We start from the raw sequence: 17,489 nt of genomic DNA on the forward strand, positions 1-17,489 counted from the left end.
TTATATCCATTCTCTTCAAAAGCATCGTCACACCAGTACTGTCAGTACTTTGATTATAATTTATAATTGGTTCAACTTTCAGCATGCATCATGGTAGATCTCTGTTAAAATGTCTGCTAAATTAAGTAGTCAAAGAGTATATTTGCAACTTGTATCTGGTTTAATTCTAAATGTTTGTATAGATGCATGTGAATCATAGTTTTTAATTCAACAAGCGTTATTTTACAACAATCAATCATCCTGAAACATCAGAGAGAAAGAGGGATTAACATATGGATTATGATTTATCAGAGATACTTGATGTTTGAATATGTGAGCATATTTATGCCCCCCTTCGAAGAAGAGGGGGTACATTGCTTTGCTCATGTAGGTCGGACTGTCAATCGGTCTGTCGGTCCGTCCACCAGGTGGTTGTCAGACGATAACTCAAGAACGCTTGGGCCTAGGATCATGAAACATCATAAGTACATTGATCATGACTCGCAGATGACCCCTATTGATTTTGAGGTCACTAGCTCAAAGTCAAGGTCACGGTGACCCGAAATAGTAAAATGGTTTTTGAATGATAACTCAAAAACGCATACGCCTAGGATCATGAAACTTTATGGGTAGATTGATCATGACTCGCAGATGACCCCTATTGATTTTGAGGTCACTAGGTCAAAGATCAAGGTCACGGTGACCCGAAATAGTAAAATGGTTTTCGGATGATAACTCAAGAACGCATATGCCTAGGATCATGAAACTTCACAGGTAGATTGATCATGACTCGCAGATGACCCCTTTTGATTTTGAGGTCACAAGGTCAAAGGTCAAGGTCACGGTGACCCGAAATAGTAAAATGATTTTCGGATGATAACTCAGGAACGCTTTTGCCTAGGATCATGACACTTCATAGGTACATTGATCGTGACTCGCAGATGACCCCTATTGATTTTCAGGTCACTAGGTCAAAGGTCAAGGTCACAGTGACAAAAAACGTATTCACACGATGGCTGCCACTACAATGGACAGCCCATATGGGGGGCATGCATGTTTTACAAACAGCCCTTGTTTAGTCATGTGATAATATAAATTGGGCATTGTTATATCTATGGAAAATTGAACAAGGAACAATTGATTGATAAGGCTAGTGTAAAATAAAATGGCTTATTGAAATTTGAATTACTTAACACAGCAGGGATAATCAGATGCCATAACTGAATGTTTGGATATTTATTGTTCAGTCACTGACGAGACAGATCATTAATTATGAAAATGGAAAAAGATATCAACATTGGAATAAAATTATGTTGGAACTATGCTTTTATTAACAGTTGAACAGTTAAATTTATGATTTTTGACATCTAATTAGTATAATAGACATAAGAATGTATGATTGCATCATTGAAACAGATTGACCACAACACTGCAGACTTAAAATTGTAGCATAATGGATCTTTTAAAAATGGGCACAAATTAAAATGATGTTGATTGCATCATGTACACAATTTAAAAACATAATGAAAATAATTTAAAACTAATTCTACTTTGAATTAAAAGTCATGAAGATATTTTTGTTCATTACATAAGAAATTTACACTTTTGTTCATTACATAAGAAATTTACACTTAATATGAGCAATATACTCTAACCTTACACAACAAACAGTTTTGTGAGAAAAAACACCAAAATAATGTCCATTCCAATATGTCATATTCCAACTTAACTAATACAGTGTTTAGCCATCTATCTCACATGTAATATGTTAGAAAGGAATACTAATATAGGGCTTCATAATGGTCTCTGACAATAAAAGATAAAATAAAATGCCACGACTCTGTCTTTGATATTTGTTGGTACGCAATTGCTGACAATTTAAAAGCTTTTTTTTCACACTTCACACTTGTTTAAAAAAAAAAAAAATCATTTTTAATTAGCATTTGCCAAAAAGATATTTGATTTGGTACATTGGTTTGTGTTAAATTAAATCAGATTCTATTCATGTAAATATTAAATAATAAATCATCACATCCATGATCTAGGTTTAAATCTTTATATTGTGTCATATAGAACAAAATTGTTATAAACCATCTTAGCAGGAGGAAAAAGGTCAGGCCATCAGTGCTTTTATCTATATTCATGATCAACAGAAATGGCACAACTCCATAATTGAATTCATTAAATTTGTCAAATGTTTGAATGCCGATTGCGTGCCTATATTTATAATGTGATTGAAAAAATATTACCTTTTGTATGAGGGTTCTTATGTTTCAATGCACTATTAATAGAGCTGAGTAGAATATGAATTCTGTATCAAAACTGATTTTCTGCTTCTAGTCTTGTTTAATGGTAAATTACTCAGTTACTAATGTAGGGGTACTCCATGTTGAACTTTTAACTGTCTTGTGGGTAAATACTAGAAATACTGGCTAGTAAGACAGCAAACATTAAACGTGTTGTTTTCTAATTTAATTCAGACTAACATAAATTATTTTAAATTTCACTCTCATACATTTAAATGACTTACACATGTATAAAAGGTGTGACAGGGCAAGCACATTTCATAGTTATAAATTAACAGCACATCAGTAGAATCACACACCTGTAGCCTAAGTTGAACGTACAAATTATAATAAAAGATTAATACAAGTTTACATCATTTTTACTATAAAAAAAAAGAGAAACTTGATAATAAAACTTGATCAAAGAACTTTGTGTTGTTGTTTTTTAATGTCTCTAAATGAATTAAATAAAAATAACTGTAGAAATGAAATTGTTTGAAATAGTTATAATAAAATGAAAATAAAATAATGTTCCTGTCCTGAGGTGTTACCCTTTTAAAAGTCAAAGCATGACACACCTTTGATATTTACCAAAATGTGAAAAAGTCCATTGAAATGTGCAGTTATTTTGGTTATGAATAAGTACATTTGTTTTCAAATAACTTTAAAGTGTCTTATGCACTATGGTATCTGATAACTGAATTAAATTAGTTTTCAAGTGCTTACAGATAAGCATGTCTTAATTTTTGGCTTTGATTAAAACATAAACAATTAGTGCATGTAATTAATTACAGTAGACATGGTTATGTATCATGCACATTAGAGCTGTAACGATTCACTTATCATTCGATTCGATTCGATTTCGATACCAAATGGTCCGATTTGATTATTTTCGATTCAAATTAAACTGCTTTAAATTTCCTGCTTATTTTTCAAACTATTTCATGTTTTGTTTGTCCAGATCATGAAATAATATGCTTGGTATTTGTTATTAAGTTATTATGTTGTACATTTAAAGTGTTTTAATTTTGAAAACAAAAACAAAACATAACATTGTTTTATAAGTAACAAATTTATTGAACAAAGCTTCCTGTTAAGTTATTCTTAATAACATAACATGCACAATGTAATACATAATTATGTGTTCAACAGAAAAAACACACACAAAAAACATGTAAGTATATAAACAAATTTCCAGTTGACTTCTTAACAAAATGGACACAGTTTAGTTAACGAACCATATGGGTAACTTACGTCAACAAAACGCGTTTTGTAGTTGCTATTGCTTCAGAACCTTCGCGAAACCCGAAATGTTCCCACCATACTTATGATTTTAATTTTGACGGTGTGTCTTTCGGCTGGCTTAAGGAAGCCATTTTACTGGCTGATGTAATGCTTAGCATGTTATTCATTCATTCATTGGTTGCCATATTGGCTATTGCCCAATCACAAAACGTATTACAAATGACAAGAACGTTTAGACGACAGATTTGGAAAGTAACTTTTAAAATGCAGATCAATCGGGATTCAGTGAATCGAATCGAAATATGCCGTATTGGTATCGAAATCGAAATGCGGCATTGCACCGGTTTTTCGATGCATCAAACCGAATCGTTACAGCTCTAATGCACACATAATCAATCTGCATATAAACTATTGTTAGTTTCAAGTTTTCAATATCAATAAATCAGGGATTTAAACTCTCTTATTCTTGAAAAATGGAGATTTTTCAGTTTCAAAAGTGTGAGATCAAAAATATGAGTACAGTCCAACCTGTCAATAAAGACCACTCAAGGGATTTGGTCGTTGTGGTCTTTGTTCACAGGTGGTCTTTATTCGCAGGGTCGATAGAAACTTTGCAAAATATGCTAGTAGTTTTTTAACAGGTACCGTATCTATGTATGTGTTCTATTGTTTAAATGTGTTAATACTTATGCATGTATAATAAAATAAAGGATTGAAAACACAGTTTTGTTTTACATTTGTATATTTATTACATGTTGTATTTCTATTCCCTTATGTTTTTATTATTTATTTAATTTATCATATACTGTATAAATAACTATTGACATACATGTATACGTACATGTACATGTAATTCTACAAAGAACAAAGTACAAAATACACATAACATAGCAAACATTTATACATGATATACATGAATCACTACTACACAACCAGTATAGTTGACAATAGTGGACAATGAATGACAGCTCATATTTATATAAGACTGAAAACATCCAAGAATAAGATTCCAGACAGATACTCAACGTACCAGTAGAAACAACATAATCTCATGTTAACACTTTAAAATGCTCTGAATTTGAGTTTTTCCTACACTAAGATCACTAGCCACTCGTCTACAACTGTGTCCTTTACCTAACAAACTAATGACCTTAACGCGTTCTTCCAACGTCAAGAACTTACGCTTGGAAGCCATGGTGGTTAACTTGGACTGACTATTTACTTTTCTATAATCTATGAACGTCTTTTTACGGAGAAATTTAAGAAGAGAATGACTATCAAAATGTTTGTCTTTAATAGGCATCGTAAATGATATGAAACCGTTAATTTCCTTAATGAGTTTATGAAAGCCCCAAATTTGTCTTTGATATTTTCGGCAATTAGAACATTAATCGCGAGTCACTTAAATACATAGGCAAATTTTTACACTTTTGACAAACTGTCAAATGCATAAAAGAAGCAAGCGACTACCAATTAGCAATGCATGTTAAATAGACAAACAACTGCTATCGAGTGCAATAAACTGTCACTTGCCAATATCTCCATAGCGACCGACGAGTCCACTGGTAAGATGTTTATCACGTGACTACGCAGCGTCCTGGCGGCCATTTAGTTTTTTGAAAGTTGCGAAATCATTGATTTTTATGATTGCAGTGGTCGTTGTAAGCTATCAAAATGGAGATTTGGGAATGTAAAAGGGTGGTCGTTGGTCTTTGTTCACAGGTGGGCTTTATTCGCAGGTTCAATATATAGTGAAATCGTTCGGGAGGAAATTGGTGTGGTCGTTATTGACTGTTGGTCGCTATTAACAGGCGGTCGCTCGGGCAGGTTGGACTGTATATTAAAGTGCAAATTAAGCATTGAAACTGGCAACTGCAGCATAATTTTGTTAAATCAGAGATTTGTAATCTTAGTAATTGAAAGTGTACAAGGGAAAAGAAATTGTATCGTTCTGGTTTTACAATTGTCCTTGTTATACGTCTCATGTTATGCAGTCACAATAATGACCATTTGAAGTGTAAGGCAAAAACATGTTAATCCTATTTCTTTCTATTAAAAAGATTGAATCTCATAAGTTTCTCATAGACCATTCCATAACATAGCAAAAAGCGCTAAGATTTTCTTTTTTACTTTTTTTCATCTGATCACACATAAACCCTGTTTGCAATTAATACATCATTAATATTTTTCAGATTTACGAAACAGAGCCTCTGACATGTAACTGCCTGCACAGTCTACAGGACGAGGACACAATGAAGGCAAGGCTCCCCGTGACCCAGATCAGATTCAAGCATTTCGAGCCCACTGACAAACCAGAGCACAAGAGGATTGTCATTGCATGCTGTAAGAGTACCTTGAGACCGTTGTAGGTCTTGGCAAAAGCTTACAATGTCTGACTTAACCCTCTACCACTTAGATATGCATTTTGATGCATTTTATAGTCCTTAAGAAAGTTAAATTTAATAATTTAAATTAAAGACCTTTCTTACTAGATTCAAGTTTGAAGGCTTAATTTCCAACCCTTAGATACTGATGAGCAACAAACAGCATAAAACCTGAACAGACTGCGAGTTAATCGTAGGCTGTTCTGGTTATATGCTGTTTGCACATAGCTTTTTTACTTTGCTTATGAGTCGGAAAGGGATAATTCATTTCATAATTATATTTTTGAACGCTCAAAGACAGCAAGCATGCCAAGGCTTCCGTTAGATAAGTGAAGGTGGATGCTTCTCAAAAGAAAGAGAGGAATTACAATTTAATTTTATTTGAATAGTTTTAAGTTTATTGTAAGATAGTTTGGTGTTGATTAAAATATTGGTAAAAAAAGAAAGGGGATATACCTGCCTCCCTTGCCTGAAACCCTTAAATATATATATCCAACTACAGACCAAGTGTCAGAGAATATCACCTTATAGTCTCGTATCATATAATATATAGATATAGACAAAGTAAACAGTAAACACTTTGTATAACTCTAAACAGATGCTTCTGGGTTGATCAAGTTCTGGCACTACACGTCGGGAAAATGTCTCCACACAATCAATGATCCGGACCATAGTCAGATCCTCACTCTGGCCGTCAACCCAGAGAACACACTGTTCTGCACGACAGGAGATGACCCACGGGTACATCTTTATGACCTTGAAACACAAAAGAAAGTATCCACTCTAGAACCAAGGTATGATGCATGTATTTGTTTAGCTTTGAAAATGATATACTTTGTGACATTTTTCACACAAGCAAATTCGTTGAATTGATATCCTCTGCCAATGTGCTTCTGGACACAAAAGATCTTATATTTGACACTTAGCTACTAGATAATGGAGAACAATTGTGGACAGTTATTACAGAATCCCTTGATGCATAGTTAAGGAATGACTAAAATATGAATAATTCATCAAATTTGTGACCTTTGACCTCAATGTGTGACCTTGACCTTAGCCCCTAGGATTATGAATGTGAAGCACCCCCAGATGCTTGAGAACAACTATGGCAAGTTTCATGGCTCTGGCTCTTGTGTTAATGGAGATATATCTCTAAGCTTATATAAAAAAGCATTTTTTCAAGATACAAAGGGCCATAACTCCGTTATTTACAGATGGTGTACAATACCATTTGGTGTGCATCATCCTCTTATCCATTTATATACTCATACCAAGTTTCAATGAAATCTGCCAAAGCACTTCCAAGATGGCTACGGACACAAAAGTGCATTTTTTAAAGATACAAAGGGCCATAACTCCGTTATTAACAGATGATGTACAATGCCATTTGGTGTGCATCATCCTCTTATCGATATATATATATATATACTCATACCAAGTTTCAATAAAATCCGCCAAAGCACTTTCAAGATATAGCTCCGGACACAAAAGTGCCGGACTGACGGACGGACGGACGGACGGATGGAAAGACGGATGGTCAGACAACACCAAAACAAAATCCCTATGCCTATGGCGGGGAATAATAAACACAAATTGATGCATCTATATATATACAGTCAAAAGTGACCTAATGGTCACTTGAGAATAATGGTCAATTGCAGACAACGGTCAGCCTGGATGCCCCTCCTCCCTCAATGATAATAACTCTATATTACGCTTAAGTTTAACGGTCACTTGTCCATAACAGCCTATGGCCAGGTTATTTCATTCCAAAAGTCATGTTTGAACTGAAAACAATGTTCACACGTCAGTTGTTTCGAGTTGCGAAAAGTAAAAACACAAACGAGACAGGTGCACATAACAATAACGATGTGTATTAGTAGCAATTATCTGTTGCAGTCATAACGACACAGCAGCATTAGCGCTTTCAAGTCAATAGATCTTTATCGCTGATAAAGTGTTAAAAACAACACTCAAAAGCTCGCAAGTGTTGTTATAAGATGGCAATAATAGGATTAGTGATGGTTAATTAATGGAAAAACATACATTGAATTTCAACTTTTATAACAAACTAAATAAATTGTTGCAAGATTTTGGCATCATATTCTTAGAATCAGAATGATACAATATAACGTACTTTAAGTATATGACAGCGAATTTTCTCTCAGCTCACCTGAGCACAACGTGCTCATGGTGAGCTTTGTGATTGCCTTTTGTCCGTCATCCGTTGTGCGTTGTGTGTTGTCAACAATTGCCTTGTTAACTCTCTAGAGGCCACATTTATTGTCCAATCTTCATGAAATTTCGTCAGAAGATTGGTCTCAATGATATCTTGGATGAGTTCGAGAATGGTTACGTTTGCTTGAAAAACATGGCTGCCAAGGAGCGGGGCATTTTTCCTTATATGGCTATATATGGCTAGTGTAAAATCTTGTTAACACTCTAGAGGCCACATTTATGGTCTGATCTTCATGAAACTTGGCCAGAAGATTCATCCTGATAATATCTTGGACGAGTTCAAAAATGATGCTGGTTGGTCAAAAAACATGGCTGCCAGAGGGCGGGGCATTTTTCCTTATATGGCTATAGTAAAACCTTGTTAACACTCTAAAGGCCACATTTATTTTTCAATCTTCATGAAACGGGTCAGAAGATTTGTCCCAATAATATCTTGTTATCTCAGGTGAGCGACTTTGGGCCTTTCAGGCCCTCTTGATATACTTATATAGATTAGCAGGGATCATATTTTCCCGCAACATCAATCGGTCCGGATATAAATGGGGAAAAGTATCCAAAAATGTGCATCCGAAATCATGACAAATTACGTTAAAAAATATACCATTGATTTTGCTATTCATGAAGGTGGTATAAAACATGTACAAGTTCTCAACTGGTTTTATCATTTGGTATTTCATTGTTGTTTCGTGTGCTGTTTTATCAGACTTGTTTCATCGTTGTCAATATTATTAATCTGTGTAAGTCTATACCGATGTTTTAAATTGTTGTCGACTCGATAATATCTTACAAACATGCACTGATCCAAACAAATGTCTGTGCGTAGGTAGGCTACTGACAACAACAAACCAAATAATTAAGAATTAATTTGTTGTCAAATACCCACGACCACGTCCGATAGTTTAGATGCGTAGGGATTAAATCACGAGAGCGAAGCATTTGAAACCACGCATCTAATTTTCCGGTCGTGAGATATTCAACAACAAAGTATAAAGTACACGAATTATTTCGTTTCTAACACGGTTTTACTAAAGATTTATTCAATGTATATTATTTTTCTTGTGTACTATAATTTTATGTGAAGTTCCTCCCATAAAAATAACTTTCGGCTGTTCTGTCGATCAGATCGGCGACTTTCATTCATAAAAATTATATTACTGGATTATTACGCTGGTGGAAAATGTATCGGCATGTTTTGTTTAGTTACAGCGCGGGCATTAAGACGCGTCTTTTCGGATGCGTCTTTAATCCGCTGTTCACAAGTTTTTGATTCTTGGTCTGACGTGCAATAAACCGGTCCTGACCGGTTTAGAGACTGCAGCGAATGGTTTATCACACCTAATCGAGATAAGAATGTCATTAGGGTGTGTTAGTATGTACACTGTGTAATCAATTTCATGACATGGGAATTTTAATAGCAAACAGAATCGGACCGACTGTTTGGGATATTCAATCGGTCTTTCATGACCCCAATCGGTCTAGGACCGACAAAACCGAAAAAATATGATCCCTGTAGATTAGGTAAAGATGTAGCAAAACTACTGAATGGCCAGCCATCTAAAAAGTGTCGATCTGAGAACAGCAGTCACTTGTTGATAATGGTCACTTTGGCCATTGCCATTGACTGACTGCTGTTCTCAGTTTGGACTGTATATTATATAAGTTTCAGAGGGGCATATTTGAGTCACTTTGTCAGTCAGTTGATTGTTCAGTCCGCATGAAAATTTTTATTTTGTGGCAGGAATTTCTTAATCATTTTTTTAGTAATTAATTGAAATTTGTCATTTCCATCATTTGTTGATATACAAGACAGGTTTTTTTTTATACCCAGTATTCAAAATATTCCTTTGTTATTTACCTATGAACATGAAGGTTACAGTCAAATTTGAGGCAGAATTCTCTTTTTATTAATGTTAAAAAAATATTTTGGCATATTTGAATCTGTAATGAAACCCTAACTATTTTTCACAAACAAATACAAAAATTTCAATTAAAATAAAAAAAGATTAATTAATAACAAAGAAGATAACTGTAAATATCATTGTTATTTATAATTATCAGTTGAAATTTATTATTTTAAAAGTGTTTGTAATAGTTGATACATTTTTAGAGAAAGTAATGTCCTGATTTGTAGAGGGTGTTTAATTTTAAGTACTAGTCTTGGATACATAGCCTTTCAGATTCAGTAATTAATAATTGTTATTTGCTTCCTGTGGTCTTTGGTCTTTCGTTTCAAAGTGTTAAGCCCAGCTGTTTCTGTGACAAGTTATATGGTGACAATCTTCAGAGAATAGCATTTGAATGCCAGTTTTCAAAACATAGACTTTTGGATTTTGCAATTGTTGTTTCTTGTTTTGTCAGTTTGGGTTTGCCTAGTCTTTTTGTCCCAATGATGAGTCTGTTTTCTGTATGTCTGTTTCAGTGATGGTCGGGACATAATGGACGGCCACAAGTGTCGCGTGTTTGCGCTGATGTACCACCCCACCATCCCGCATGTGTTTGTATCTGGGGGATGGGATGATACTGTCCATGTAAGCTCTACTTGAATATGGACTTAAGTTGCTGAACTCCGAATGATCCCATCTATATAAATACTGGGAAGAAAATGAATAAAAAGTATATAATGAACATATGTTGATACCCAGTAGAAACTAGACATTGGTACTTGATTAATTATATCACAAATTTCAAAAGTACACATTTTACTTACATAATCATAAAGGAAGGCCTTTTTTAAAATTTAAATAAAAAAAATGTTTTGGGACCAGCTGCGGAATTTACTATTATATTGGAATGTTTGTTGTTGTTTTTTTTTTAACTTCTATATTTCACAAGAAAGTGTATGATTTTATTTGATAATGTTTGTTTACAAACTGTTTGAAGTTGTAATATGAAAAAACCAATCTGTAATTAAAGTGAAAAACAATGAAAGAATATGGATTTTAAAATATGCAAAAACATTTTTTATAAACATACCAACATCAGTATTTCAGCGCATGCCTTTGGCAGCTAAATGAGTACCCACCAAGGAGTCGTTATATTGTATACACAGTCATGTTTTTGATGTTTGTACTCATACAACCAAAAAATAAAACATCATAATGTATCCCTTAACATGAGAAAAATGAATGTTAAAAAAATGTTTTTTCAATTAAGTTTGTTACCCAGTCTTTCAAATCTCTATTTTAACATTATTTTCCAGTCATTTAATGTTTATTATAAAACGTGTTTAACAAGCATTAGTTAAAATGACAACCAATAAACTTTTTTTTAACGGCAAACATAAAAATCTTTGATTGCCTCAAAATAACTGTAGATTTACAAAATGCATTGATGGTTTGTCATTATTTTTTCAACTGTCTGTCAACATGGTTTTATTTGTTAACGGTGTACCTTCCTTTGCAGTACTGGGATGATAGATTGAAACATTCACAAAAGTAAGTCTTTCTCTGTATTTTACATCTAGAAACGCTGTCATAGTGGTCGATGACATTCCTTAATACCAAGGTAATACATTGATAAATCCTTCATTAAGTGGTTACTATCTAGGGACTTAATTGGATACTGTGCTAGTCTTTTTTTTCAGAAATAAATAAACATAGACAGGAGATAAATGGAAACACTACAGCTGTTACACATTTAATGACAAAGAAACCAACATGTTATCATTTTATTAAAAACAATATTCATTGAACTCTTCAGGCAAACCCGACTTGACACTGTCAGCCTTGTTCTTGAGTAATGTTGTCAACAAAATGAGGTTCTTTGGAATAAATGTTAGTTTAAACATTAATGGTTGAATAATATGCATCTTTTATGCATATTTTTCTCTGCACATTTGTAATTCCTTGGTATTAAAGCTTGTTACAGCAAGACAGTGTTTCTTTACGTTTCATTCTTTAATCACCATATTTGTTTATTTTTCGATGTTGTATTTTAGTATTGGGATGATCGGAAAAGGCACTCACATAAGTAAGTCGCGTGAGCACAAAGATGTACTTGTGGTGCACCAAGCCAGAGAAAAGCAACATTGAGCCATGCTCTGAGAAAACTGGGCTTAATGCATGTGCGTCAAGTATCGTCCCACAGTCTGCACAGGCTTATCAGGGAAAACACTTATCGCTTGAATGGTATTTTTCGTTTAAAGGAAGTCCCTCCTTACCGAAAATCAAGTTTAGGCAGAAAGTATAGTCCTTGATTTGCCTGTGTCGACTGCACAGGCTAATCTGGGATGAAACTTTACACACATGCATTAAGCCCAGTTTCTTTAGAACAAGGCTCCATTTAACTGAGTCGCATTCATGGTTAACTGGGCTTTATTCATGTGCTGAATTTAAGTACCAGTGTTGTCTAATATAAGACTGTGCAAACTGCAAATTTGTATCAGAGACAACACTTTACGCCTAAACTGGATTTTGTTTTCTTAACATCCACAAGAGCAGAAAGTGTCTTCCCTAAGGCTAAACTGGGACAACACGTTACGCACATGCATTAAACCCTGTTTTGCTAGATCGAGGTTCAAGCGTTCGCAGAGTTTGATGCTAACAATGGTGTAGTGAAATCTTTAGTCACTGTGTTTTGTGAGATGAGAATACACATCAAACCTACTGTAGTTTGTAAGTTAAATTGCTGTTTTTCAATGTTTTATTATTGGTTTAAGGCTAGAAAAAATTTTCTCAGTAAAGTTAATAGTTAATAAGTGTTTGTAGAGGAATTCTTAAAATCCAATACAAATCTACAGTTGTGACCATTGCCTCACATTTCTATCTAAACATTGTATGTCTCAAACTTCAAATGTTAATCTAATGGAAAATTGAAATAATGCCAAATCCAAAATCATATGTTCTGAATTGATTAAAATGCAAATTAAATGATACATTTGTTGAATATTTATCAAAATGTAAAAGATCATAATAAAGATATTTACAGTTTACTATATAGTTACCAGTATGAAGTATACATGTATACAGTGTGGCCTCATTCAATGTGTGAAACATGGATGTAAGACTTATTCTGACCTCACATAATAGTATTTTTACGGAAAGTTAGTGCTTTCTTTTGTCAAAGAAATATTAATTTCAATGAGAGGTAAATAGGGCTTTGTTTTCAAATGCATTTTTCATATTGCCATTGATACATTTATGAGATGGCTGGAATAATTGAGATAACATGTGCATCAATAGTTTTGAAATACAAAATTTATTATCTAAAATCAATATGTATGTTATTAGCTTTTTCATGAAATTAACAGATCAGTTGAAAGGAATATATTGTTAGTGCAATCCCATTTTAATACCGAATGTTGCAACAATGTAATTTATGTGTGGCTTAATGTTATCGCAAGGAGAAGCAATATTATGTAGCATCTAAATAGGGCTATAGATGGTGTGTTTGTGATTGGCAAGGTTATTTATTTTGTTTTTAGCCAACTTAAGTTCATTTACATTTCAAACTAAGATCCAGTTATTTTCCATATTTATAATATTTGCCCTGCTATGGCAGCCATCATTTTAGTACTTTGAATGAATGTATTACAATTTATTTGTTGAACAACATTGTTAATAGTTATATGAGCCGCGTTCTGATAAAACTGGGCTTATTGCATGTGCGTAAAGTGTGGTCCAAGATTAGCCTGTGCAGTCCGCAGGGACAACACTTTCCGCTTAAACTAGATTTTCGGTAAGGAGGGACTTCCTTGAGACTAAAAATACCATAAAAGCGGAAAGTGTCGTCCCTGATTAGCCTGTGCGAACTGCACAGGCTAATCTGAGACGACACTTTACGCACATGCATTATGACCAGCTTTCACAGAACAAGACACATATCTAAAACATTTGTGGAAAGCAATGGAATCAAATCTGAACATGTAGAACATGCATTAGAATTTGTGTCTTGTTCTGAAAAAACTGGGCTTAATTCATGTGCATAAAGTGTCGTCCCAGATTAGCCTGTGCAGTTCGCACATGCTAATCAGGGACGACACTTTCCGCTTTTATGGTTATTTTTAGTTTCAAGAAGTCCCTCCCTACCGAAAATCAAGTTTAGGCGGAAAGTGTCGTCCCTGATTAGCCTGTGCCGACTGCACAGGCTAATCTGGGAAGATACTTTACTCACATGTATTATGCCCAGTTTTATCAGAACAAGACACATTTAATAATGCAAAAGTTTACCAGTTCATCAAGGCAGCTGAACTTCTTAAATATCTCAGACTATCTTCATCCGCAATTCCAGATTCAAGTGGAGAAAAAATTGCATGAAACTGAGTGTGTCTTTAGTGTTTGTGTCATGATTTTATTTATACATGTAAGGTGACCCAGTGTTCTCCATATAATTGTGAGTAGCCATTTATATTTTTAAAGAAGCCAGCAACTAAGAACTAAAACGGGCGTTTTTAGCGCTGTAAATTGAACTGATATTTTTGGGCAAGCAGCCGGCGCCAAGATTATAAGTAACCTGTGAAATCGCTGGCTGCTGTTGCTTCCAGAAAACACTGAATGTCATCATCAGACTTTTCTATTTTGTTTTTAGACATATTAGCGGACCTCATATATGTGGGGACGCCATCGATATTGATCCGCGGCACAATCATATCTTGACTGGCTCTTGGTGCGCAGGGATTACTCTACAGGTAACTTATAAATAGACATAGTATAAAATCAAGTTGTGCTCACTGTCTTCAGGCAGCTCTGACTGAAATTGTTGGTTGATTGAAATCAACTAATTTTGACCAAAATTTCAAAAAATAAAGTGTACCCATATAAAATCAGCGTTCCTTCCAGCAATAGCCATAATTTCGACGATAGATGTGATATGGTAACATAGACTTATTGCGATACAAAATGCTCGTTTTTATTTTTGTGCGACAATATATTCCATGTTAATTTCCTGCCAAGATATCCGAACATTTACAAGCGAACACGAGACTTGCTTGAGGCAGCTATAGGGGCAAGATGAATTGATGAGAACTACATGAGACTTGCTTGAGGCAGCTTTGGGGGCAAGATGTTTTTATGAGGACTACAAGACTTGCTTGAGGCAGCTTTTGGGGCAAGATGTATTTATGAGAACTACGAGACTTGCTTGAGGAAGCTTTAGGGGCAAGATGTATTTATGAGAACTACGAGACTTGCTTAAGGCAGCTTTAGGGGCAAGATGTATTTATGAGAAGTACGTCATGCTTCCAAAGCTGGCGCCTGATGCCAATCTTGCGTTCCCTCGTAAATGTTGTGATATCGTTGCTGGAAATTTGAGTGATTATGGGCTTTAAAGGTTGACTTTTGAAAAAGAGAAATAACTATCATTCTCACATAAAGTTAATTTTAAACATTAGAAAATGAAAACATAATGAATAAAGAAACAAGTAAAATGCAAAAATTAAAAAAAAAATTGCTGCAAGCAATACAACACAAACTTAAAGTGGCTTCTCCAAAAAAAGGTACATAAATTGATCATTATTATTTGTTATTACATATATTGTGCTTTAACATAGGATAATCAAATATAAATACTAACAAACATCGGTAAATCTATTTAATTAGAAGCTTATGTAACAAATGTAAGCTTTAAAGTCGTACACTTCCTTTAGTTTTAAGGAAGTTATGTGTATGGGCAATATGACATTTTTGAAATTATTCTTAAACATTTTGAGGATTTTGAGTTATTTCATTCACCGTTCACAATAATATTTACACAGTTCAATACGTTAGTTATCTGCTGCATCTCAAATAAATAGTGGTATGGAAGAAACTATTCAGAAGAACAGTTGCTAGAAATATGCTTGAGGAAACATTGAAATCCTTCAAATATGGTTTTCTGGTTCAGTAAAAAAAAGAGCCATTTTGACATTCTTATTTAGAAAATAATCTATATGAAAATTGATAAGAAGCGCTACAGGAATTTTTATAAGCTTTATTTGGTACTCAACCAATTGTGAATTACAAACAACTTTGTACTGTTATTTGCACATCTTTCACCTTTATTATTTGCATATTGATACAAGATCTGAGGAAACTCTACTTTGAATGGTAATGAACAACCTCATTTGCTTAGGTCATTTCAATATTCTATTATAAATAATTGAAAAACCCCATATTGCTCTGAGTTCAGAATAAAAACTATATATCTTCATAATGCACAGGTTGTTAAAGAACATGATTGATATAAAGAAATGTGTTAACTTCATGTATCATTTCAAGAGCTATGCTATATCTCATTCTTAGTAACAGTATAACTGATTTGAAGAATTACAAGTCTGTATGCTCTTCTTTGAACTGTTCTCCATAATTCACAGATCTGGGACTTCAACACAGCCTTGAAGATAAAGGATGTTCCCCCAGAACCCCTCAACAACACCATGGTGTACTGTTGCCAGTGGCTGGGAAGTGAGAGCATCATATCAGGGGGACATAACCATAACATGGCCCGCATCATTGATCGGGGGACCCTCAATGTAAGTTTGTTCATGCTTTCTGCTATAAGTTTGTGTTGGTTAATTCGGTCTCAGTCAAAGATAGACTCAGACTGTTAATCAAAGTTTATTCACACTTCTATGTGAACAATTATGACAAGAATCATAATTAAAGGGAACCGTATCATACATCATGGTATGTTTGTTAATGTTTTCCTGTAATAGTTTATTCTCCACCTTTTTACTTCAGTAATTGACTGATGGATTATCAATATAATTTGTACACATTTTTATACAAAAACATATATATTTTAATATGAGGATAATCATTGATAGAAGGACCCTCAATGTATTGCTGAGTCTGAAAGAAAACAGAGAGCCTGTATAGAAGGACCCTCAATGTATTGCTTAGTATGAAAGCAAACAGAGAGCCTGTATAGGAGGACCCTCAATGTATTGCTGAGTCTGAAAGCAAACAGAGAGCCTGTATAGAAGGACCCTCAATGTATTGCTTAGTCTGAAAGCAAACAGAGAGCCTGTATAGAAGGACCCTCAATGTATTGCTGAGTCTGAAAGCAAACAGAGAGCCTTATTGCTAGAAGGACCCTCAATGTATTGCTTAGTCTGAAAGCAAACAGAGAGCCTGCAGCTTGGTTTGTTATAATTTTGCATAGAATCTGCATCCATGCACCAACCACAAATTCACTAGATTTTATTGTATTGGAAAATCACTTAAACTCTGTGGTTTAATTAAGACATGATGCTCATAAAGGCTGCCTTAAAATATTACTCATCCAGCTACATTGCGAGTCAGTTTGTTTGTCTGTATGTTGGTCGACATAAAATAAGATAAGTTTGTGGGGCCCAGATATAAAAATTAGAATAAGTCATCGCAACGCGACACTTTTCATCCCCACTTTTAATTGCCGATGAACATGTGCAAAGCAGGACACG

At 34.3% G+C, this 17,489-nt stretch overlaps 1 protein-coding gene across 4 annotated transcripts in view; it reads left to right on the forward strand.

The window, feature by feature from the left end:
• The window catches only part of LOC127835959 (uncharacterized), a 68,643-nt gene that overhangs the window by 46,458 nt on the left and 4,696 nt on the right, over positions 1 to 17,489 (forward strand). For 3 of the 4 annotated variants that reach the window (XM_052362391.1, XM_052362379.1, XM_052362399.1), the window contains exons 4-9: positions 5,702 to 5,852; positions 6,492 to 6,687; positions 10,551 to 10,659; positions 11,534 to 11,565; positions 14,657 to 14,756; positions 16,419 to 16,577. In XM_052362391.1, coding sequence (XP_052218351.1) covers positions 5,702 to 5,852; positions 6,492 to 6,687; positions 10,551 to 10,659; positions 11,534 to 11,565; positions 14,657 to 14,756; positions 16,419 to 16,577 — 747 coding nt within the window. Of the gene's footprint in view, positions 1 to 5,701; positions 5,853 to 6,491; positions 6,688 to 10,550; positions 10,660 to 11,533; positions 11,566 to 12,068; positions 12,101 to 14,656; positions 14,757 to 16,418; positions 16,578 to 17,489 lie in introns of all 4 variants that reach the window. The other variant, XM_052362386.1, reaches the window with a different exon arrangement.

Source organism: Dreissena polymorpha, chromosome 1 (assembly GCF_020536995.1).
Source record: "Dreissena polymorpha isolate Duluth1 chromosome 1, UMN_Dpol_1.0, whole genome shotgun sequence".
NCBI lineage: Eukaryota > Metazoa > Mollusca > Bivalvia > Myida > Dreissenidae > Dreissena > Dreissena polymorpha.